Source organism: Podarcis muralis, chromosome 4, assembly GCF_964188315.1.
Source record: "Podarcis muralis chromosome 4, rPodMur119.hap1.1, whole genome shotgun sequence".
NCBI classification, from domain to species: domain Eukaryota; kingdom Metazoa; phylum Chordata; class Lepidosauria; order Squamata; family Lacertidae; genus Podarcis; species Podarcis muralis.
In genome coordinates, this window is record NC_135658.1 from 74,218,220 (window position 1) to 74,240,584 (window position 22,365).

General features: G+C 46.0%; 1 protein-coding gene across 1 annotated transcript in view; it reads left to right on the top strand.

Annotated features, from left to right (window-relative positions):
- The first annotated feature begins 5,863 nt into the window (after nucleotides 1-5,863).
- LOC114596357 (phospholipid-transporting ATPase VA-like) overlaps nucleotides 5,864-22,365 on the top strand; it is an 81,807-nt gene continuing 65,305 nt past the window's right edge. Inside the window, exons 1-2 of the mRNA XM_077927570.1 lie at nucleotides 5,864-6,222; nucleotides 6,507-6,943. Coding sequence (XP_077783696.1) covers nucleotides 6,510-6,943 — 434 coding nt within the window. The 5' untranslated portion in view covers nucleotides 5,864-6,222; nucleotides 6,507-6,509. The remainder of the gene's footprint in view (nucleotides 6,223-6,506; nucleotides 6,944-22,365) is intronic.

Consider the following 22,365-nt stretch of genomic DNA (forward strand, 5'->3'; position numbering starts at 1 on the left):
TCGACGAGGTCTCACTCGTCATCTTCAGGCTGGTGCTTTCGGCTTCTTGTTACTGGAACAGAGCAGGATCTCAGTGTTTGAGTTCCTATAAATACTGTTGAGGAGGTGTGGCCTCTAATGTTCTTGGGCAGAGAGGAAGTTCCCAGGCTAGTGTGCCTTTTCTTCCCAGACCCTCTCCACAGATGAATTACACAGATGAATTTCTTCCCAGACCCTCTCCACAGATGAATTACAGATACCATCCAGTAGCCAAACCATGGTGGCACCTCCGGATGCTGCACCCCCCTGCAATCCCTACACAGATCTGGCTGGCACAGACCACAAAACCACAGCTCGCCCCTATACACGAAGCCAAGCCAGAGCACAACAAAATGCAGTACAACCATCTTCTCAGAAAAACTCTTCACAAAGTTCAAGAGGTCAAGACACAAAGGCTTTAGCAACTAATCCACACCTAATGACCCACCTAAGTGGTACTCAGGATACAACTCAAGAAATCACTCAAGATATCCCTCAAGTAATTAAGAAACAAAAGAAGAAAAGGCACACTAGCCTGGGAACTTCCTCTCTGCCCAAGAACATTAGAGGCCACACCTCCTCAACAGTATTTATAGGAACTCAAACACTGAGATCCTGCTCTGTTCCAGTAACAAGAAGCCGAAAGCACCAGCCTGAAGATGACGAGTGAGACCTCGTCGAAACGTCGCCTAGACACCCCAACTTTTACACGGGAAGACACCCGAGGACACCAAAACCTGCATATATATATATATATATATATATATATGAAAGGAAGAGGAGCAGGTTTGCTCAAGTGTGTTGCAGGTAGAAATGCTGTTTGTAATGAAGTGAGAGCAGTAGTTTACTTGCTCGAATTATCAAATAAGAAAGTTTTGAGAATTTAAATTCTAGATTAAACGTAATTGAGAAGGGGATTGTAACCAAAACACTGGGGACTAATTTGAATGGTAGTGTCTGGTATCTGGTGGGCAATCTCATCCTTTATTTCCACTCTGTGGCTGCAGACCAAAGTACAGTGGTACCTCGGGTTAAGCACTTAATTTGTTCCAGAGGTCCGTTCTTAACCTGAAACTGTTCTTAACCTGAAGCACCACTTTAGCTAATGGGGCCTCCTGCTGCTGCCGCGCCGCTGGAGCCCACTTTCTGTTCTCATCCTGAAGCAAAGTTCTTAACCTGAAGCACTATTTCTGGGTTAGTAGAGTCTGTAACCTGAAGCGTATGTAACCCAAGGTACCACTGTACTCGTCAGGAGAGCTATGAGATCCAGGTGAGGGTCAGATGCCTTGTCAATCCCAGCAGGTATATAACAGAAAGACCTGGCCTACCCAGGCCACAAAAGGTTTACAAAGTTCAGTTATTGCAAAAGTTTTTCAGCGTTAATTTTATGCATTTTTTAAAATTACCATGGTATTTAACAATAGTATCATATGTTCTTTAAAGGAGAAATTGTGAATTTCAGAAGTTTAAATAGCCGTCATCATCCTTGGCTTCACTCAGTTTTGTTTATAACACTCTTCCATTTTCTTCTAGTTGTGAGGGTGGGGGCCTCACAAGAGAGTAGCCTAGGGCCTTTCTTCATCTAAATCCGGCCCTGCTGTCCATGCTGGAATATTAAGGAACAATAGGCTATAATAGGACTGATGAACAACCAGCCCACATATCAATCTATGGTGTTTAGTTCAATGACCTGTTTCTCTGTAATCTGTTTTTTGAGGACTTTTGGAATAATAATGATTGCAATTAGACAAGCTCCTTGTTGTTGTTTTATTGCATGTCATTATTTATCTTCATTTCAGCTGGCGAAAACCTACCCATGTCACCTTAGATTGTTCTCTTCTCAGATATTGAATAATGAGGTTTTATATTACCCTTTCCCAATCTTATATGCAAAAACTTCCTGCCCACATACTTCCTGTGTGCCCTTCGTCCTACACATAAGATTTATTATTGCCTGTTAACAATGGAAGCTGTTAAGTGCAGGCTTTAAAACAACCATTTTAAGTTGGGTCAAAATACCCATGGCTTCTAGCAGAATGAATTTACTGTCTTTTGCATAAATGGAACACCCTCCCACCAGATGTCAAGGAAATAAACAACAAATTGACTTTTAGAAGACACCTGAAGGCAGCCCTGTTTAGGGAAGTTTTTAATGTTTGATTTTTTTTTTTATTGTGTTTTTAGTATTCTGTTGGGAGCAGCCCAGAGTGGCTGGGGAAACCCAGCCAGTTGGGCTGGGTATAAATAATAAATTATTATTATTATTATTATTATTATTATTATTATTATTATTATTTCAGAGGGAAAGAGCCAGGAGTTTCTAAAGGGAGTTAATTTGGACAGGAGCTACTGCGATCAGGAGATCTTATACAGCATCATGCATGAATTTAAATACCCGAATAGGGCCAGGAAATATAAGCACCCTGGGAAGATAGGGTCTTAATTGTGCATTAAATCCTATATTTGAGAAGTTAGCAAGGGAAAGGTATCCAGAGGGAGAAAACCCCCTCACATTTAAGGTTATATATATATGGCCATTTTCCAGCTGGAACTCACCAGATCTCAGTTCTGGCACCTCTCAGGAAGGGGGGGGGGATTGCCACTACAGTCGTACCTTGGATCCCGAATGCCTTGAAAGTCTAACGTTTTAGCTCCCGAACGCTGCAAACCCGGAAGTGAGTGTTCTGGTTTGCAAACGATCTTTGGAACCCGAACGTCCGATGAGCCTTCCGCGGCTTCCAATTAGCTGCAAGAGCTTCCTGCAGCCAATTGGAAGCCGCACCTTGGTTTCCGAACGTTTTGGAAGTCGAATGGATTCCGTTCAACTTCTGAGGTACGACTGTATAAGAGAACAAGCATTCATGGTGAGTTCCGGAACCTCTTTTTTCTAGAAAAATAGCAGTGTGTGTGTGTGTAGGGAGAAAGGGAAGTTCTTTTTGTCACCACTGTACAATCAAACCATCAACCAGAGAAACAATACACAAAGATATTCTCTTTCCGGGGGAAATTAATGGACGTTGCATAAGGACCCAGATGCACCTCTTGGGAGCTCCTTTCATTCAGCTGGACCTTGAGAAGGGGGGAAAAAGCACAGCAAGTTAAAGACATATAGATGTTTTCAAGCAGCGAAACAAAGAAATCAATAAGAGAGGGTCCTAGGGGCTTTGTTCCGGGTAAATTCTGAACATACTTGGTTTTTGTCAAACCAGCGTGCTAAACCCCGCGTGGCCTCTGGTATATTTGATGAAATGGTGCTGATTTGTCAGCAGATTGCCCAGTTCTTTTAAATACTGCCTTAGGAGCCTCCGAATGGGATCAGGATTGTAACTAGGGGAGGGGGAATAAACCTTTTCCTCTGAGCCAAGTTGCCTGTCAGCCCCCACCCACTTACAGTTTGCCCCAGGAAGGAAAAGTACCCAATTTTTTCTCCACAAGGCAAACAGCACCTTGTCATTTAGATGGGGATAACTGTAGAGGGGGAAAATAGTCAAGACCCTACTCAAGTGCTGTGGTTCTGATCCAGTTATAAAACACTAGCTGCTGTTTTCTTTTTTAAAATTACTTTTCAGAAACAAAACAGAACACATAGCTTAGTTGGTAGAGCATGAGACTCTTGCAATCTCAGGTTGTGGGTTCGAGTCCCTGTTGGGCAAAAGATTGCTGCATTGGACTAGAGGACCCTCAGGGTCCCTTGCAATTCTACCTTTCTCTGATTCTACCTTAAAACACCAAAGAGGTTTGATATAATTCTACGATTCTACAATTCTATATATAACAACTAAAAGGAAGACTATACCATTCAATTCCCAGAGGGGGGAGGGAGTGGCGAGGAAGCAAAACCAAGCCAGATCATAGAATCTGTCAAAGAAGCGTCTTTGCATAAAACTCCATGAGTGACAGGTGGTCTATATCCATGTTCCTTCACTGCAGGGTAAGAAATAAAACTTGACCAAAGGGGATAAAACTTGTCTCACTGTTTACCTTCTCTACATCCTTGTACGTGTCCAGTCATTTTTTTTAAATTTTTTTTTGCATAAGAGCCAAATTCCAGAAGCGGTTAAATCTGTATTCAGGAGTTTGGCTGTTGTAATCTTAACGGCAGTTGTAAGGTGAATGATAAGTTCTTTGTGACTAAGGGCCTGAGCTTCCAAGTTTAAAATGGAGAGAAGTACAGTGGTACCTCGGGTTACAGACACTTCAGGTTACATATGCTTCAGGTTACAGACTTCGCTAACCCAGAAATAGTACCTTGGGTTAAGAACTTTACCTCAGAATGAGAACTGAAATCGCGCGGCAGCAGAGGGAGGCCCCATTAGCTAAAGTGGTGCTTCAGGTTAAGAACAGTTTCAGGTTAAGAACGGACCTCCGGAACGAATTAAGTACTTAACCCGAGGTACCACTGTACAATTTTAGGGTCAGGCAATCATGCTTTAGTTTGTTCTCATGCCTGCTTCCTGAAAAACTATGAACACAAATTTATATATGGGTTTAAAAACATGTGCATAGAAGAACCACAGTTTCCACAGTTTCTCCAACCATTGGCAAGACTGATCTGAGTAATTTTACTTAGCAAAAGAAGATGTATGTACAAGTGGTGTGGAGAACCTTTATTGAGTTTTTGCAGGGGAGGCATGCGCAGGATTGTGCCCATTTAAAACGATCGCCTCGCCTCTCCCAAGCAATTGACGTCAGGTTACTGCCTCTCTCCATATATATATATATACATGCCGAAAAGCAACAAAGAAAAAGTGTTAAAACAAAACAAACCCAAAAACCAACCACCACCCCACGACTGTTCATAAGTGGAAGGAATGCGGCGTGGCAAGTTCAAGGGTGGGGAGAGAGAGAGGCCATCATCCCTGGAAATGCCATTTTAAACAGCTTTTAAACAGGATCCCTTCCCCTCCGTCCTGAGGGATCCTGGAGATAGTCCTGGGGCAACCCCTGCCTGCAGTGCAGTATTGGTGGGCAAAGAAACCTCTTTAACCGATTGAGACACAGAGGTAACAGTTGGAAGGAACCCCCGAGGGCCATCTAGCCCAACCCCCTGTAACGCAGAAATAATATATCTGTGTAGACACTCTTGATATATACTCTATACACACACACTTTCCTTCTGTCTCTAGCTCAGGGGTCAGCAACCTTTTTCAGCCGTGGGCTGGTCCGCCGTCCTTCAGACCATGTGGTGGGCCGGACTATATTTTTTTTTTTGGGGGGGGGGGAATGAACGAATTCCTATGCCCCACAAATAACCCAGAGATGCATTTTAAATAAAAGCACACATTCTACTCATGTAAAAACATGTGGATTCCCTGTCCGCTGGCAGGATAGATTGGGCCGCATCCAGCCCCCGGGCCTTAGGTTGCCTACCCCTGCTCTAGACGCACCATCTCTCTATACTCTCCCTACCAGGGTTTCCCAAACTTGGGTCTCCAGCTGTTTTAGGGGGACTACTATTCCCACCATCCCTGACCACTGGTTCTGCTAGCTAGGGATGATGGGAGTTGTAGTCCAAACAAAGCTGGAGACTGAAAGTTGGGGAATCCTTCTCTACACTGTGTGTGTGTGTGTGTGTGTGTGAGAGAGAGAGAGAGAGATAGGGTAGCCCCATGAAGCAGCCCACGTACAGCAGGACTTATGCGGCAGCCCCATGGGGGATCGAACCGACGTAGGATCGGATCGCACGTGGTGCGCGGAGTTCCCATGCGCACAGCCACGCTGCACCCGCCTCAACTTCATATATTTATTTTTTCCGCCTCCGTGGGTTGTTTTTTTTTGGGGGGGGTGAGTACTGGGATTATCCCTTCAGCCATGTCAGCCTCCTCCTCCTCCTCCCGCTCCCCCCCTCCAATCTCTTTCCAGGAAGTTTCCCGGAACCTCCCCCGCGCGCCACGCGGTATGAGTGCAACTTTCTCTTCCCCACCCCGCGCGCCCCGCCAGCCGTTTCCCTCCCGTAAGCAAGAGCCCCTGTTCTTCGCGGCGGAGCGGAAACGAAAGCTAGCCGTGGGCTGGTGAGAAACGACGTGCAAAGTAAGACAAGGACTACTTTGTGCGAGTCCTCCTCCTCCTCTTCCTGCAACTCCTCCTCGCCCGGGAGTCACTGGCAAGGCAGCAGGGGGAAGTTTGAAGGAGAAGGAAAGTGGAAGAAGAAGAAGAAGAAGAAAGAGAGCATCTTCCTAAATTCGGAGGGGAGAGACAGAAAGAGTGAGATCCCTATTCCAAACAAAAGTTTCTAGATGGGAGGGTTCAAGGGAGCTGGAGGGAGGATCCTCACCTCTCTCTTAGCTTGGAGGGGAGGGGAGAAAGAAAATAAGGGCATGAGTAAGTTTTCAAAAAGATGATCACATCTTGCAAAGGAGGGAGAGAGGAGCTGGCTGCTTTCTCCATGTGGAAAGTGCGGGAAAAGTTCTAACTTTGCTCTCTTTCTCTTTCTCTCTCTCTCTCTCTTGCGTTGTGGGGTTTTTTTTGGGGGGGTGGGGGTGGATTAGACCATGACACAAGGCGGAGGTGGAAGGGAGTCTTCTCCAGAGCAGATGGAGGAAAAAGAAAGGAAGAAGAGAAGGAAGAAGAAGAAAGCAGCATGCAAGACACGGAGGGTATGTTCCAACTTGCTGGCACCTTGGCCGGAAGCGGAGAACCCCCCTCCTCCCCCAGCCGACAACAGGCTGAAGACCACCAAATACACGGCTCTGTCCTTCCTGCCCAAAAACCTCTTTGAGCAGTTCCATCGCCTGGCCAACGTTTACTTCGTCTTCATCGCCCTGCTCAACTTTGTGCCGGCTGTCAACGCCTTCCAGCCTGAGCTGGCCTTGGCCCCCGTCCTCTTCATCCTGGCGGTCACCGCGGTCAAGGACTTGTGGGAAGACTACAGCCGGTACAGCTCCGACCAAGAGATCAACCACATGGAGTGCCTGGTCTACTGCAGGTAACTGGAAAGGGTTTTTTTGTGGGGGGGGGGCACTCTGCCTGTTCCTGATGGTGGCGGTAGTGGCATGTAGATGTGGAAAGGGCAGCCCCACATGTGGAGGTTTGTGGCTGCGCTTGTGGGCCCCGCTGGCGGGAAAATTGCGCCAAGAGAAAACAGGGCATTCCGCTGCTATGGGAAATGGAGCTTTAGATATTGTTTTTGATAGTTGAAAAGGTTTCTCGTTCTGAACATACAGCTGCCCCAACTAACCGTTTTCTGCAGCGTGCAGGTGGCCTTACCCGCCTCTGACTTCCTATTTCCTTTGGCATAATAAAATAAAGTGATAAAATAAGAGATTTATTGCTATGACAGTGCTTTTCTCGCCTGGGTGTCTGGCGTCTGCTTAATTTCCTTCTCTTCGCCTTATTTTTTATTCTCGTTTTGTTCCCCTCTCCTACACACGTGTGTGCCTTGATCCGCTTTCTATGGAACCAACGTATTATAGGCTTTCTTCCATAAACCGTCTTACTGCGGAAGAGTGGTCCCGCTTGAGGGTTTGGTTGGAGGTTGGAGTAGTTCTGCCTTTTTGTGGTTGTGTGCACGCATGCAAGCTTTTGGGTGAGCTGGCGGGATTTATCCTAGCCTGCAAGCCCAGTGAGCCTTTCTTCTGAGTGAATGTGCTTTGGGTCGCACTGTTTTAACCAGGGTTGAAAAATCCTGTCAAATGTAACGTCTGCCCAAACTCACTATGCAAGCCTTCACGGACCTGGTGGAGAAGGCCTATAGGTCAGTGGCAGGCAGTGTTCGAAATTAGCCAGACGCCAAGTGAAGATGCCTGGGTGCCAGGATAGTGCCTGACATCTCCACCACCTGGAAGTGCGTGCCTGGGGATCATTGGATCTGGACTGCTTTCACGCACTTGATACCCCATCCTGTAGCATTCTCTTTGTTATATTTTACCTGCACAATCAGAATGAATTTCAGGAACCAAAATGCTTTTTCTACGCAGCCTGAGCCGGAGCGGTGAACAATGTCATACTTAATCGTTATCACTTGTCTTACCCCACCCACAGTTGTGAAGAATATACTTAACGTTATGAATGGTCCGTGTCACTGTTAAGAAAAAGAGGTAGGAATAGCCCAGTGTTTAAGTGGACTGTCCCTGGATCAAGTGACTTTTCTTCTTCGAGTTCTCAAAAGTTCTTAACCTAGCTCTAGGTTGTCATCTGAACTAGCCAGATGTTGAACTGAGACTCATATACAGTCCATCGTTTGAAAAATAAGACTTTGGAGCTGTCTTGCCCCCAAATGGGAACTAGACATCCTATTTTGGTGACTGGAACCGTGGTCTAAGGAGCCATTTGGTATCTAGCTTATATATCTTGAGTTTCTAAAACTGGTTGCAGGACGCATGCTTTGCAGTCAAAATGCCCCTGCATTTCCAAGTGACACTGGAAATGTCCCCCTATCTGAAACCCTTGATAGCTCCTGTCAGTCAATAGAGACCATCATGAGCTGGACAGACAGAGGATCTGACTTGGTTTAAGGCAGGTTCCACTGTTCCTATGTCTCACTGACTCCATGTGCAAGCAGAAAAACAGCATTAGATTGCGCATTTCCCCAAATGTGTCCTTAACTGCACTCCTACGTTAGATACCCTCAGCCAGTGACTTGCTTTTATGTGAAATACCTAATGCTCCTAAAATACTTTCCCTGCTAATTTTAGAAATGGGAAAAATCAATTTTCAATCCATCATGAACTCTTAATGTTATTTATGTACGATTTTCATAGCACTATTTGATTGACTTTAAATTACCTAACCAACTACCATATTATTAAATTGCTGGCGTGCGGGGCGCAGTATAGACCTGTTGTCAGTGCAGTCTCGTGCGAGATGAAATTAACTTTATTCCCGAATAGCAAATGCATTGTTTCGTTCATACATCTTGGAGATTACTTCTTTGCAGAAAATGGTTATATTTATAGCAGTACAGTAATTCTGCCCTAGTAATTTGAAACCTCATTACAGCAATATGCAGTTAAATCTTTGCTGACCAGACAGAAAAGGATAGAGATTCCTATTTTTCAATTATAGGGTGTACGGCTTAGGGAAATGTGAATTAGCGAAGTTTTGCTGCACTTGCCTCTCTCGCTGCCAATTCAGATGTGGGTGTACGTCTCTTGATGCTGTTTTGTTTAATGACTTGTAGGCAAAAGTGTGGACAGAGAAGACTTCTTTGGAAAATGTTGGCCCGGTGCAGACATCACATTCCTGGGCCTAAGCAACCATGAGTTATTGAGTTATTGATGCACCATGTGTCTTTGCAATCCCTTCCCCTCCTCTCCTTTTTGTACTCTGCCAAATAGAAGACTTCTGAATTTGTAAAACTGTGGTTTGCTCTGGTGCCTGAATTAGGGAAACTGTGGTTTGGCCACTCTGTACTAGGGCTGGGCAATATCTGGTTTTCAACATCACAATATATCACCAGCTAAATATCATGATATATCACAATATATGTCTGCAGCAGTAGAGGGCCTTAAAATATAAGGAAATACAGTGGTACCTCGGGTTAAGTACTTACCGTATTTTTTGCTCTATAGGACACACTTTTTCCCCTCCAAAAATGAAGGGGAAATGTGTGTGCGTCCTATGGAGCGAATGCAGGCTTTCGCTGAAGCCAGGAGAGTGAGAGAAGGGTCGGTGTGCACCGACCCCTCTCGCTCTCCAGGCTTCAGGAAGCTATCCGCAAGCCTTCGGAGCCCGGTGGGAGTTCCCGCCAGGCTCAGAAGGCTTGCGGATAGCAGCCTGCAGCCTGAAGCTGGGGGAGCGCAGCGCTGCGCACCCCGGGCTTTGGGCAGCTATCCGCAAGCCTTCGGAGCCCGGTGGGAGTTCCTCCCCAGCCCCAAAGAGCAAAGAAGCCAAGGCAGCCAGCAGAATCCATCCCGCTGGCTGTCTTGGCTTCCTCTTTAGCCACGCGCAACCCCTCTAGCCATGAGAGGCTGCGCACGGCTTTGGCAGAAGCCAAGACAGCCAGCGGGATGGATCCCGCTGGCTGTCTTGGCTTCATTTTTAGCCGCGGGGCTGGGGCGGGGGAAGCCCAAGCTTCCCCAGCCCCCAGAACAGGTCCAGGAGCGGCGGCGAGATTGCGCACAATCCCCAGGCTTTGGGCCGCAGGCTGCTATCCGCAAGCCTTCGGAGCCCGGCGGGAACTCCCACCGGGCTCCGAAGGCTTGCAGATAGCTTCCTGAAGCCTGGAGAGCGAGAGGGGTTGGTGCGCACCGACGCCTCTCGCTCTCCAGGCTTCAGCGAAAGCCTGCATTCGCTCCATAGGACGCACACATATTTCCCCTTTATTTTTGGAGGGGGAAAAGTGCATCCTATAGAGCGAAAAATACGGTATTTATTTATTAAAATAGATTCTTAGAGGTTGATAGGAGCTGCCTTCTCCTTAGTTACAACTAAGTCCAGTGAAGAATAAGGAGAATCCATGGTCCACAAGTGGTCACAAAAAGTCATTAATGGAAAATACTGGTAAATGATTGTCAATTGCATCTGGCTATTTGAACCAGGCTATGGGATTTCCCCCCTTACTCCTCCCAGATACACTCCTGAACTTACTTTGAGAACCCAGCTTTAGAAAGTGTTGTCTATGCTTTAAAAACCTACCAGAACTGTAGGCGACTCTTAACTTACATGAAAGTTACATTCCAGGGATAGTGGATAAAGCCAAAATCATATACTGTATAGTCAAAACACTTTGGGTGCAATGGCGGGTGTGATTGCTAAAGTCCCCCCCCCCCGGACTATCTATCCATCTATATATATGTATATATAGCACGTAATATTAAATGTTAGTTAGTTGTGAGTTACCTGTAAAATTCAAGTAGTTTAGCAGGAGAACAAGCGTGTGCTCACATTACAACCTTAGTTAGTGAAATTGTTCTGCCAACCCCACCCCACCTGCAAATATCCAGTGCGTTTCATAGCTCTCCCCCCCCCAGCTGTTCACATCAGCATGGCTTCAATAGTGTCAGACTCGTTCCTGTTTGCATATATACACCAAGTGGGCTTTATTCCTTTACCCTATGCAGATCTTGTCTAGAGATGAATGGCTTAAAGACTCCAGCTGGAGAGAAGCTCGTCTGAGAAACAGCTCACCAGCTCATCAATTACAGGAGACACTGGGATTTTGAGTCATGTGAACATGGATTAAAAATCGAGCATCAGAAACACAGTTAGCTTAGGAGAATTAGCTGGTGAGGCAGCAGGCTAATGGGTATTCCAAGAGAAGGAACTTAGGTTTTATTTCCCTTTTGTAAAATTTCTTGTATGGAAAAGCACAAAGTGCAGTGACATTTGGCAGCAACAGCAGTAACTCCCAGGCTGTGCAGAAGGACCTATGTTTTTGAACAATGGTAGCAGTCCCTAAAGCAATGCTCTGCCCTTCCAATAGTGGTGGGATATGGAAAAGCAAGTTTCACAGTGTATTGAGAGAGAGAGAGAGAGAGAGAGAGAGAGAGAGAGAGAGCGCTATGGATGATAGAAGAAAAGGAGGACTTTGGACTTGATAGCCCGCCTTTCACTCCCCTTAAGGAATCTCAAAGTGGCTGACAATCTCCTTTCCCTTCCTCCCCCACAACAAACACTCTGTGAGGTGAGTGAGGCTGAGAGACTTCAGAGAAGTGTGACTAGCCCAAGGTCACCCAGCAGCTGCATGTGGAGGAGCGGAGACGCGAACCCGGTTCACCAGATTATGAGTCCACCACTTTTAACCAAGAGACCACGCTGGCTCTCCCATTCTGTGGGTCATTGGTAGTCTAAATAGTTTAAATAAAATAAAAAAGGTATAATTTTTTAAAAAGCATAAGTCAAAAAAGCAAAAAACGAGCATTTAAAAGTGATGTGCCAAGCTTAATAAAGATGTGCATTCGTCTTTAATTCAGACAAAGAGTCTTAAAAGTGTACCAGCAGTTCTGTAGCTTACGGCTGCATATCCTTGGGTGTGCCAGCAGATACCGCAGATTGTGTTGAGGTTTTGGGCAGATATAACAGGAGAGAAGGTGGTAACGAGTGGGAGTGAAAGATCTTGGAAGCCAGAAGCATCTTTGATCAGAAGAAACAAGCTCATGCTTTCCTTGAACACCTGCCTGCTCCTTTTGGTCATGCCTGGTTTATAACATGCAGTGAAATAAGGAGGAGGCAGTGGGATATTTTGCATTGCATAGGCCTTTGGACCAGTGATGTCGGTAGTGGTGGTGGTTTAGAAACTGTGGCCTAAGCAGAGGCTTTGTACACACCACTGCCTTAAAAGGCAGCAAGGGTATTCCCCCCCCCCCCTGTGTTTCAAATCGCAGCATATGATTGATTGGACAAGCTCCCAAGTTGCCCGCTTGGCACTTGTGGGCATAGAGTGGTGGAAGAAGAAGAAGAAGAGTTTGGATTTGATATCCCGCTTTATCACTACCCGAAGGAGTCTCAAAGCGGCTAACATTCTCCTTTCCCTTCCTCCCCCCACAAGAAACACTCTGTGAGGCGAGTGGGGCTGAGAGACTTCAAAGAAGTGTGACTAGCCCAAGGTCACCCAGCAGCTGCATGTGGAGGAGTGGAGACGCGAACCCGGTTCCCCAGATTACGAGTCTATCGCTCTTAACCACTACACCACACTGGATGCCTTCATACGACCTACATTTTCAAATGGAACTCAAATTGGGGGGGCGGGGGATGCATCAAAATTCAGTATATCTCAAGAGGATAGATGTGAGTTGTGTGTACACAGCTTCACAAACCAGCCGTGGGAGCACACGGGATGCAGTGTACTGTATGGGAGTATGTGCACACAGCCGAACAGCATTAGAAATTCAGATATATAATCTAGGCACCAAACGGCTCCTTAAACCAACGTTGCAGTTGCCAAAATGGAATGTCTAGTTGCCATTTTGGGGCAAGACGGCGCTAAAGTCTTGTTTTTTAGATGATGGGCCAACATCCGGCTACTTCAGACGACAACCTTGAGTTAATTTTGAACACTGCAGTCTCTGGACTCTGCCGGCTTCCCTTCCTTTTTGCATAGACCCCAGTTTCTTAACTCTCTTTATAACTCTGCTACTTTCCTCCCTCACCAGACACCAGCTCCCAGTCTCTTAAGTCATAACAATGCAAAAGTGAGATAAACTGAGCAAGCACTTAACTGCAGAGACTTGTTGCTGTTGTTTTTTAGTTCCCAGCAAATCCCATTACTGATTTCACGGTTTCACATGGATGTTTTCCAGTAGTGTTGGAAGGTCTCAAGAATAAAAATAAAAAAACAAAAAAACTGGAGGGGAGTGGGGAAGGGCAATGATTTCACATCTCCAGTTGAGGGGATATTCCAAAGTTGTGGCTCTTTGGCTGCCCTCAGGCGCTGGAACTTAAATTGTTTCTGAACATTTGTAATTAGAGAGGCCACGATGCTAAATCTTTCTAGCCAGCCTGTTTACAGAACGGGCGCCGCTTGGAGTCAGTACCAACGTAACAACAGCCGCAACCCTTTTCCTTTTTAAAAGGAAGGGCAATTTGTAGTTAACAACAAATAAACGAAACAAATGATTGTCCTCTTACTTAGCCAAGCAAATTTGTTCCAGGCTTTGGGATAATTGTAAGTTGGATAGGTGTTGTGTGGTTTACATGGCCTGTATCCTAACAGCTTGAGTAATTGGAGGAACCAGTCAATCCTGAGATGCCCCCATTTCCTGACCCACTTTCCAAAGCCTTATAGAACTGTAGAGTTGGAAGGGACCTTAAAGATTATCTAATCCAGCCCCCTGCAATGCAGGAATATGCAGCTGTCCTATATTGGGATTGAACCTGCAACCTTGGCGTTGTCAGCACTATGCTCTGACCAACTGAGCTATCCACTTGACTTGATTTTGGCCAGTGAATGTATATGTATATGTATAAAAAGGGTAAAGGGACCCCTGACCATTAGGTCCAGTCGTGACCGACTCTGGGGTTGCGGCGCTCATCTCGCTTTATTGGCCGAGGGAGCTGGCGTACAGCTTCCGGGTCATGTGGTCAGCATGACTAAGCCACTTCTGGGGAACCAGAACAGCACATGGAAATGCTGTTTACCTTCCTGCCAGCGTGATACCTATTTATCTACTTGCACTTTGATGTGCTTTCGAACTGCTAGGTTGGCAGGAGCAGGGACCGAGCAACGGGAGCTCACCCCGTCACAGGGATTCGAACCGCCGACCTTCTGATCAGCAAGTCCTAGGCTCTGTGGTTTAACCCACAGCACCACCCGCGTCCCATATGTATATGTATTTGTGAGAAACCAGCTCCAGGTTTGTAGGTGCTCTGCTCTGATGGGTCTCTCCCCTTTAATATTTGTTTCTGCTTAAATGTGGGGTTAGACTTACTTCAGAAGGAAAAGGTAGCTGGACAGCAGCATATGTTACGTTGCTGCATGGCGTTGTGGGCAATTCCAACGGCGACTTCCTTGTGCGGACTGGGGCACCAGAATTTGGAGGGGGGACAGGCTCTACAGCAGTGATGTTGGATGTGGTGGGCTCTGATACTGGCTAGACAGCAGCCAGATGTTGCTTGATCTACACTCTCGATACTGCTGTACTAAGAGAAGGACTATTGCTCAGCTGGTAGAAACATGTGCCTTGCATGTGGAAGGTCCCAGACTCAATTCCTGGTATCACCAGGTCAATCCCTGCCTGAAACCTTGGAGAGTTGCTTTCAGCCAGTGTATACTATGCTGAGCTAGATGGACGAGTGGTATGACTTGGTTAAAGTCTGATTCCTATGCAGTTTTCTCTTTTCTTTGCACAGCTGTACCAGGAGACAAAGGGACCAGGGTTAGGAAACTCAAATATATAAGCTAGGCACCAAACAGCTCCTTAAATCAAGGTTGCAGTCACCAAAACAGAATGTCTAGTACCCATTTTGGGGCAGGAGTCTTATTTACCAAATGATGGACTGACTGTGACTGATTCTCAGTTCAACATCTGATTAATTCAGAGGACAACTTTGAGCTGGGTTGAGAACTCTGAGAACTTGAAGAAGAAAAGTCACTTGATCCAGGGACAAGCCACGTAAATATTGGGCTATTCCTACAGGGTGTGATATTAGTGTGTGTGAACAGTCCAGATCCAATTATCCCCAGGAATGCACCTCCAGATGGTAAGTGTTGTCAGGTGTCATACTTGGTGCTTAGGCACCTTCACTTGGTCGCAAGTAGACGATAGCCAGGTGCAAAATGCACCTGGCGAATTTCGAATGCTGCTACTGGTCTGGGATGATGGCAGATGTAGATCAACAACACCTTGAAGGAAGCCGCAGGTTAAGGCACCCCTTTGTTAGACTGAATTCTGCAGTGTGTTGCTGCTTCTCTTTTCTCCCATTATTTTTTTAGCCATAACGCCTTCGTTGTTGTTTAAATTCACATTCAGGCATCTGGGGTAGGTTAGGCTTTATTTTGAACTACATTAGTATAGTAGTTTTGCTGTAGTTATTCCAGCCCTTTGTGTGTCTTGATTACTTCTGTTGAGTCTGTAGCACGCCTGTGCCGTGATTTTTGCTTTTGTTTTCCAATGGAAAATTTCGACCCTCCCAGCGAGGAGGAGTTTGGGTGGTTAGTCCCTAGAGCCCCAGAAGAAGAACACTGGAGTTTATTTGAAGATACTGGCACAAGGGCCCATTAGCTTAATCTTATCTCTCTGAAACATCTTGTTATGTGAGCACAGTGTGTGACCTCCACCTAACCCGGTGTTTGAACAAGGCCTGTGTAAACACCACCTTGCTTAAAATGAACTTCTGGTATTTCCAAAATGCCTTTGCTGTCCTCCCAGGTTATTTGGACTAGTCATTTGCTACCACATCGTTATTTGTCTGTTGGGTTTCATGGCTTTCGGGGTCCAGAAGGTGTGATCTGAGGCTGTTGCACCCAGCCTGAGAGTCTCAATTGTGGCCGACTTGAGCAGAAGCTGCTGGCAGCGAAGTTTCTGAACTATATCAAGGATCAGAAAACAAGATAGGAAACGATCGTGCGGGCGCTCTCAAGCAGGTGGGAATACTGTGAAGCTGCCCTGGCCTGCCCAGGCTTTTAGTTGGCAGCTGTGAAAGCGGGGGAGTCCCAAGGGGGAAGATGATACTTGCTCTTTCCCATAACACTGCCTGTACTTTCCAGTAAGTGCTACAGGGTGAGGCAGAGTTAGCCTTCCTAGAATCACAGAATTGTAGAGTTGGAAGAGATCCTGAGGGTCATCGAGTCCAACCCCCTGCAATGCCGGAATCTCAACTAGATCACCCATGACTGGTGGCCAACCAAGCTCTGCTTAAAACCCTCCATGGATGGAGAGTCCACCACCTCTCGTGGGAGTCTGTTTCACTGTCGAACAGCTCTTACCTGTCAGAAAGCTCTTCCTGATGTTTTGTTGGAATATCCTTTCTTGTAACTTGAAGCCATTGGTTCATGTCCTACCCTCCAGAGCAGGAGAAAACAAGCTTGTTCACTCTTCCACATGAAAGCCCTTGAGATATTTGAAGATGGCTATCATATCTCCTCTCAGTCTCCTCTTTTCCTGGCTAAACATATCCAACTCCCTCAACTGTTGCTTGGTTTCCAAACCTTTATCATCTACGTTGCCCTCCTCTGCACACGTTCCAGCTTGTCAACATCCTTCTTAAATTGTGGTGCCCAGTATTGGACACAGTTCTGAAAGCTCTTCCTGATGTTTAGTCGGAATCTCCTTTCCTGTAACTTGAGTCCATTGATTTGAGTCCTACTCCCTGGAGCAGACCTCAGATGTTTTCTAGAGCTCCCATCAGGCCCAGCTAGCATGGCCAGTGCTCAGGGATGATGGGAATTGCAGTCCTAAATGTCTAGAGGGCACAAAGTTGGGGAAAGCGGGGCTTACGCATAATGTGTTACAAGGTCCTGCTGCTGTGCATCTCTTGGCAGTCCATGGAGTTCCATGAAGCCCATTGGGTGGCAAAGTGGAATGTTAGGGTTCTGCTCATGTCTCCCGTTTAATATATCTCTGGAGGGGCTGCCTCTCACTTTGAGACCACTGTAAAACTTTGCATCCACCAAGCTGAACATAGTCCACTGCGGGCAGAGGCTCTGCTTCGTAACATTGCTGATGTGCTACTGGCCTGGCGGCTGCAGAAACAGAAGCCTTGTTAAACACATAGTGAATCCCAGTGTGTGTGGCTGGTGTGCTGTGTTTGGCTTGGTGGGCCACCAGTTGTGCAGGGCTGAACTACGTGACATTTAACTCCAAAGCGTCAAGCCTTCATAAATCCCCAGTATATACCAAGGGAAGGAACTCAGCTTTTCCAGGTGCCCTTCTCAAAAAGTAGCACGCAGCGCATTCTACGCTTGATAAATAACGCGGGCATCGTTCTCCGGGCATTGCAGTTCGATTGCTCAGTTAGGCTAATTCGCCGATAAGTTGATTGCTTTACTTGCCAGTTTCTTCAAAAGCACAAATCCTCGCTCAAAAGTGTAAGATGGCGAAGGGGGAGAAGATAAATAAAGCTGGCAGCCGCAGTGCCTGCTTGCAGTGGCACTCCATCAGTTCTGTATAGACAGGAAACACGTCTGCAGTAAGGGATGTTTGAGGATAACTAGATAACTCTTGATGATAACTTTTTGGATCATTCGAAACGCATTAATCAAGAGCGTTGGAGCTGGAGCAAACCTGCAAACCTTTCCCTCTCCCTTCCCCTCCTTTTTTTTTTTTTTTAAACAATGCAGGTACCGCTGCAGTGCCGGTCCAGGGATCCGATGGACTGGACTTGGCAGAAGCATCACAGTGACAGCACTGTGACAGATGATGCAATGCAGCAGCAATAGCCTCTGAAAATCAGGGCAGCAGCTGTTCTTCCCTCACACATTCCTTGCTTTAACCAAACCGCTTTGCTTGAGGTTCCTTACAGCTGGAGAGTTGGGGGGCTGTTTCGAAGCTCTTTCCTTGTGGAGCTTGCTAGGTTTCTGGTCCGGCTGCAGCTTTCAGAAGGCCATTGGTAGAATGCCGTCTGATACCTCCTGCTTCTGCATCAGGGCATATCTTACATTGCCAGCAGGCTTACCTTGCTGCGGCAGTGGAAACAGGGAAATGTTGTCCAAATTTTCCATTGCTCCAGATTGTGAGAAATTAAAAACATGGCTTAACACTCAGCAGTGGGCTCTCCTGGGCACCTGGAAGTTGCCCAGTGGTCATGTATTGATGCCAGGCCTGTTAGGCTTAAATCTTAGTGAGATATGGTGCTTTGTCAATGTTTCTTTCTTTTTGTGTGTGTATGGATGAATTAATCTGGAGTTCTAAGTACTGTATTTTTTGCTCTATAAGACACACTTTTTCCCTCCTAAAAAGTAAGGGAAAATGTGTGTGCGTCTTATGGAGCTAATGCAGGCTGCGCAGCTATCCCAGGAGCCAGAACAGCAAGAGGGATTGCTGCTTTCACTGCGCAGCGATCCCTCTTGCTGTTCTGGCTCCTGAGATTCAGAATATTTTTCTTCTTGTTTTCCTCCTCCAAAAACTAGGTGCGTCTTGTGGTCTGGTGCGTCTCATAGAGTGAAAAATACGGTATATTATTGTAATTGATGCCCTGCTTTCGAGCATCCCAAAAGCATTTTGCTCGGATGCTTTTGGAGATGGAATGCCAAACCTACATAGACCTCGGTCCGATCTAGCAAAGCCATTCTTCCATCTGCTTCCATTCTAAATAAGTGGCTTGGGTTGCCGAGACGCAAACCACTTTGGCACAATGAGACAATGCAGGCCTGTTTCAGGCCTGCAAAATCTCGACATCTTTGGGTTCGAGTCCAGCAGTATTTGCGACGTGGCCTCAGAACAGAGGCTGGGTAGAGGGGGGAAGAGTGTGCTTTTCCCTGGAAAGGGAAACAGTCTTTGTATGTTTTATTTATTATTAAAAGGTTTCTACTATCCTTCATCAAATATGGTTTCAGGACAGCATGCAACATGTGCTAGTCGTAAAACGAGCTCACCTTCCAGGATATGCCAGAGCAGATTTTTAAGTGTCTGGGGTTAAGCGGAAAGGTGGAAAGGTGCCTGCTTCTAACTGTTTGCATAAGCAACCTTTTTTGCCAAGCTGGCGCCGTCCAAATATTTTGGACTACGGTTCCCATCAGGCCCAGCCAGTGCCGGCTGGCAAAGGCTGACATAGCAGATTCTGCATGCTTAATTGGCTGCAGGGAGAAGAGGCAAAGGAACATCTGGGGAGAGGCGCGGAGACTCATGATACAGTACGTTCCAGTGTAGCATTCCAGCCTTTCTGTTCGCTGAGCTGTACCAGATCTCTAAAGGCTGAGAGGATGGGCAGCTCTCCTAGCTTTTGCTGTCTTTAAAGCAGGGCCTGCTCAACTTGTGGCCCACCAAGTTGAAAGCAGTCTGCTGTCGGATCTCGAAACCCCCTTTTCTTCCACCTTATCAAGGATTACAAGGCTCTGAGGGCCTTCTGACGGTTCCCTCACTGTGAGAAGTGAGGTTACAGGGAACCAGGCAGAGGGCCTTCTTGGTAGTGGCACCCGCCCAGTGGAATGCCCTCCCATCAGATGTCAAGGAAATAAACAACTACCTGACTTTTAGAAGACATCTGAAGGCAGCCCTGTTTAGGGAAGTTCTTAATGTCTGATGTTTTATCGTATTTTTAATATTTTGTTGTAAGCCGCCCAGAGTGGCTGGGGAAACGCAGCCAGATGAGCAGGGTATAAATACTAGATGATGATGATGATGGCTTGTCAGGTCACCTGAACTGCTCAGAGAAATGACTAGTTGATGTGGTTCAGAGACCAGTGATAAACGCATGGTTTAATGACTTTGGGACATCGTGTCAGTTGGACGACACATTAAAGAAATGGAAGGAGGAAGACCTTGACACAAGATTGCTGGATTGATGTTCGGGCTGCAGCTTCGTGTTTCCCCCGAGTCAGCAGTTTGACATGTTTAACTGAGTTTTGCCTGACTGACTTCTGCAATCCACAACCATTTTTTAATCTGTGCATTTGCCATCTCGCGTCCGCTAAAATATTTTTGGTGCTTAATGTCACAGCAGAAGTGTTTCTGGGACCAGGGTGAAACTGTAAAGTTCCCTTGTTTATTTTTGTTATTTGCCGGTTATTGTTTATGCAATCTTGTTATAGTTACAGTTCTGACACGTTACTTTTTTGTATGTTATATTTGCTTCTGTATTGTTTTGCTCTGTTGTTAGGAAATCCTTTTTGCACCGTTTGGTTCTGAAATGTTTTGTTTTCTTTGCCGTAAACCACTTTGAGCACGATTTTTGTGTGTGGGAAAACGGCATACAAATATGAGGAATGAATGAGTTTTTCTGAAATCAGCAAGTGCAAATGAAGCTGCTGGCTGAGGGTCAAAACAGATGGAACCCAGGAGAAATACTATAGGATCTGATGTGGGGTGGAAAACATCTGATTGATTTATTTTTATTAGAGTAGTGGCGCTAGGGAAAAGAGGGAATTAACCGCTTCCTAAGTAGCTTCCCCAGTCTAAGACATGCAGGCACACACACTTCCAATAGCCCTTCCAAAAACTACTTGGAAAAGCAGTGTTAGAAATTAGCCAGGCAGCAGGTGCATTTGGTGACGGACGCAGGTCCAATTGGTGGCACTGTGGGTAAAAGCCTCAGCGCCTAGGGCTTGCCGATTGAAAGGTCGGCGGTTCGAATCCCCGCGGCGGGGTGCGCTCCCGTTGTTCGGTCCCAGCGCCTGCCAACCTAGCAGTTCGAAAGCACCCCCGGGTGCAAGTAGATAAATAGGGACCGCTTACTGGCGGGAAGGTAAACGGCGTTCCATTTGTGGCTCTGGCTCGCCAGAGCAGCGATGTCACGCTGGCCACGTGACCCGGAAGTGTCTCCGGACAGCGCTGGCCCCCGGCCTCTAGAGTGAGATGGGCGCACAACCCTAGAGTCTGTCAAGACTGGCCCGTACGGGCAGGGGTACTTTTACCTTTTATTAATGAAAACAACAATAACAATCTCTCTTGCAAAAAGCCCCTGGTGCCTAGACATTCTATTGTGGCAACCATAACCTAGGTATAAGATGCCATTTGGCGATTATGTTCTATATCGTGAGTTTCTAGCACTGCATATAAGATACCTGTTGTTAAGTTGTGGGTGAACATATCAGACGACACAGCGATTCTTCAAACAGCTCTTGTTTATTCACAGGCCAGAACAGAACTGCACTGAAGGGTTCAGCCAGCCTGCTTATATAGAGCTCCACTAGAACGCAACAGTAACCATTTTCTGTAACTATCCAATCACTGAATGTCACTTTCAACCCCTTATTTGCATGTGTGGACCTGAGTGAAAACTATCTACAGTATCCCCCTGCTGGCCCAGGGTGGGAACTTCAGTACATAACACCTGTATTCTTTCCTAGTGGGATAGCTTTTTCATGGATTTAGCCTGGGGGAGATGGCATGAAAGGAAAGTTTTTTGTTTTGTTTTTTTAAAAAGACCTTTCAAATTTTGAAGCCGTCCATTCAGCCGTTCAACAGAATAACAACAATTGCATAATGAATAGCAAATAGTTGTTGCATAATATAAATAAAATGTAATTAATCAATTTATAATCATTTTTAATAGTTGGAAGATCTAATCACAGTCTTCTTACCATGCTTAAGCCGTGGTTAAACCAGGATGTATCCAATTAACCATTGTTTCCTGTTTCATCCAAACCAGGAAACTATGGTTATGAGTTTTGAAATAAACCAGGATATTAAGCCAACTAAGCCATATCATTACAGGTTGCACTTTCATAGTCAACACAGAGCCTATTTCACAATGTGCATAAAGGAGAAAGAGAAGAATTGGATAGAATAAATGGACTGACCATGAAACCTCTTGCCTCAGAATTTACCAGCTAGTGTTGAAGTTGCCATTGCAGACCTTCTGCACTTTTATGCTTTTCTGGAATTTCTTCAGAATGCATAATATCTGCATTCTGCTTAGGAGACACAGTGATTAAACCAACAGGCCTTTGCAGCTGTTTAACTTTGATTACCCAGTCAACTTAGTGATTTTCTGTTTAATATGTTCCAACTGATGTTTTAGTAACATACGCCACCTTGATATTTTATGATGCGGCAATATAAAAATACTTCAATAAAAAACTGAGCGACTAAAACCTAGGCTTATTGCATATAAGCAAAGTGCTAGTTCATGCTGCTCAATCATGCCTGTTCTTTTTCTCCTTGTGCTGCGCTGGAATAAAATAAACCAGAGTGCTGGCTTAGCGTTCCATGAAAACCAGCACTTGTGGCTTGCTTCCCCCCAAACAAACCACAAGCTGTAAGCCAGGAACAGACTTTGGCTTCCGTTCATGGTTTGTTTGGAGCAAAACAAACCATGAACGCTGGTATGTCAAGGCAGCACTTGGGTGTGTTTCCTTCTGCCTTGGCATAG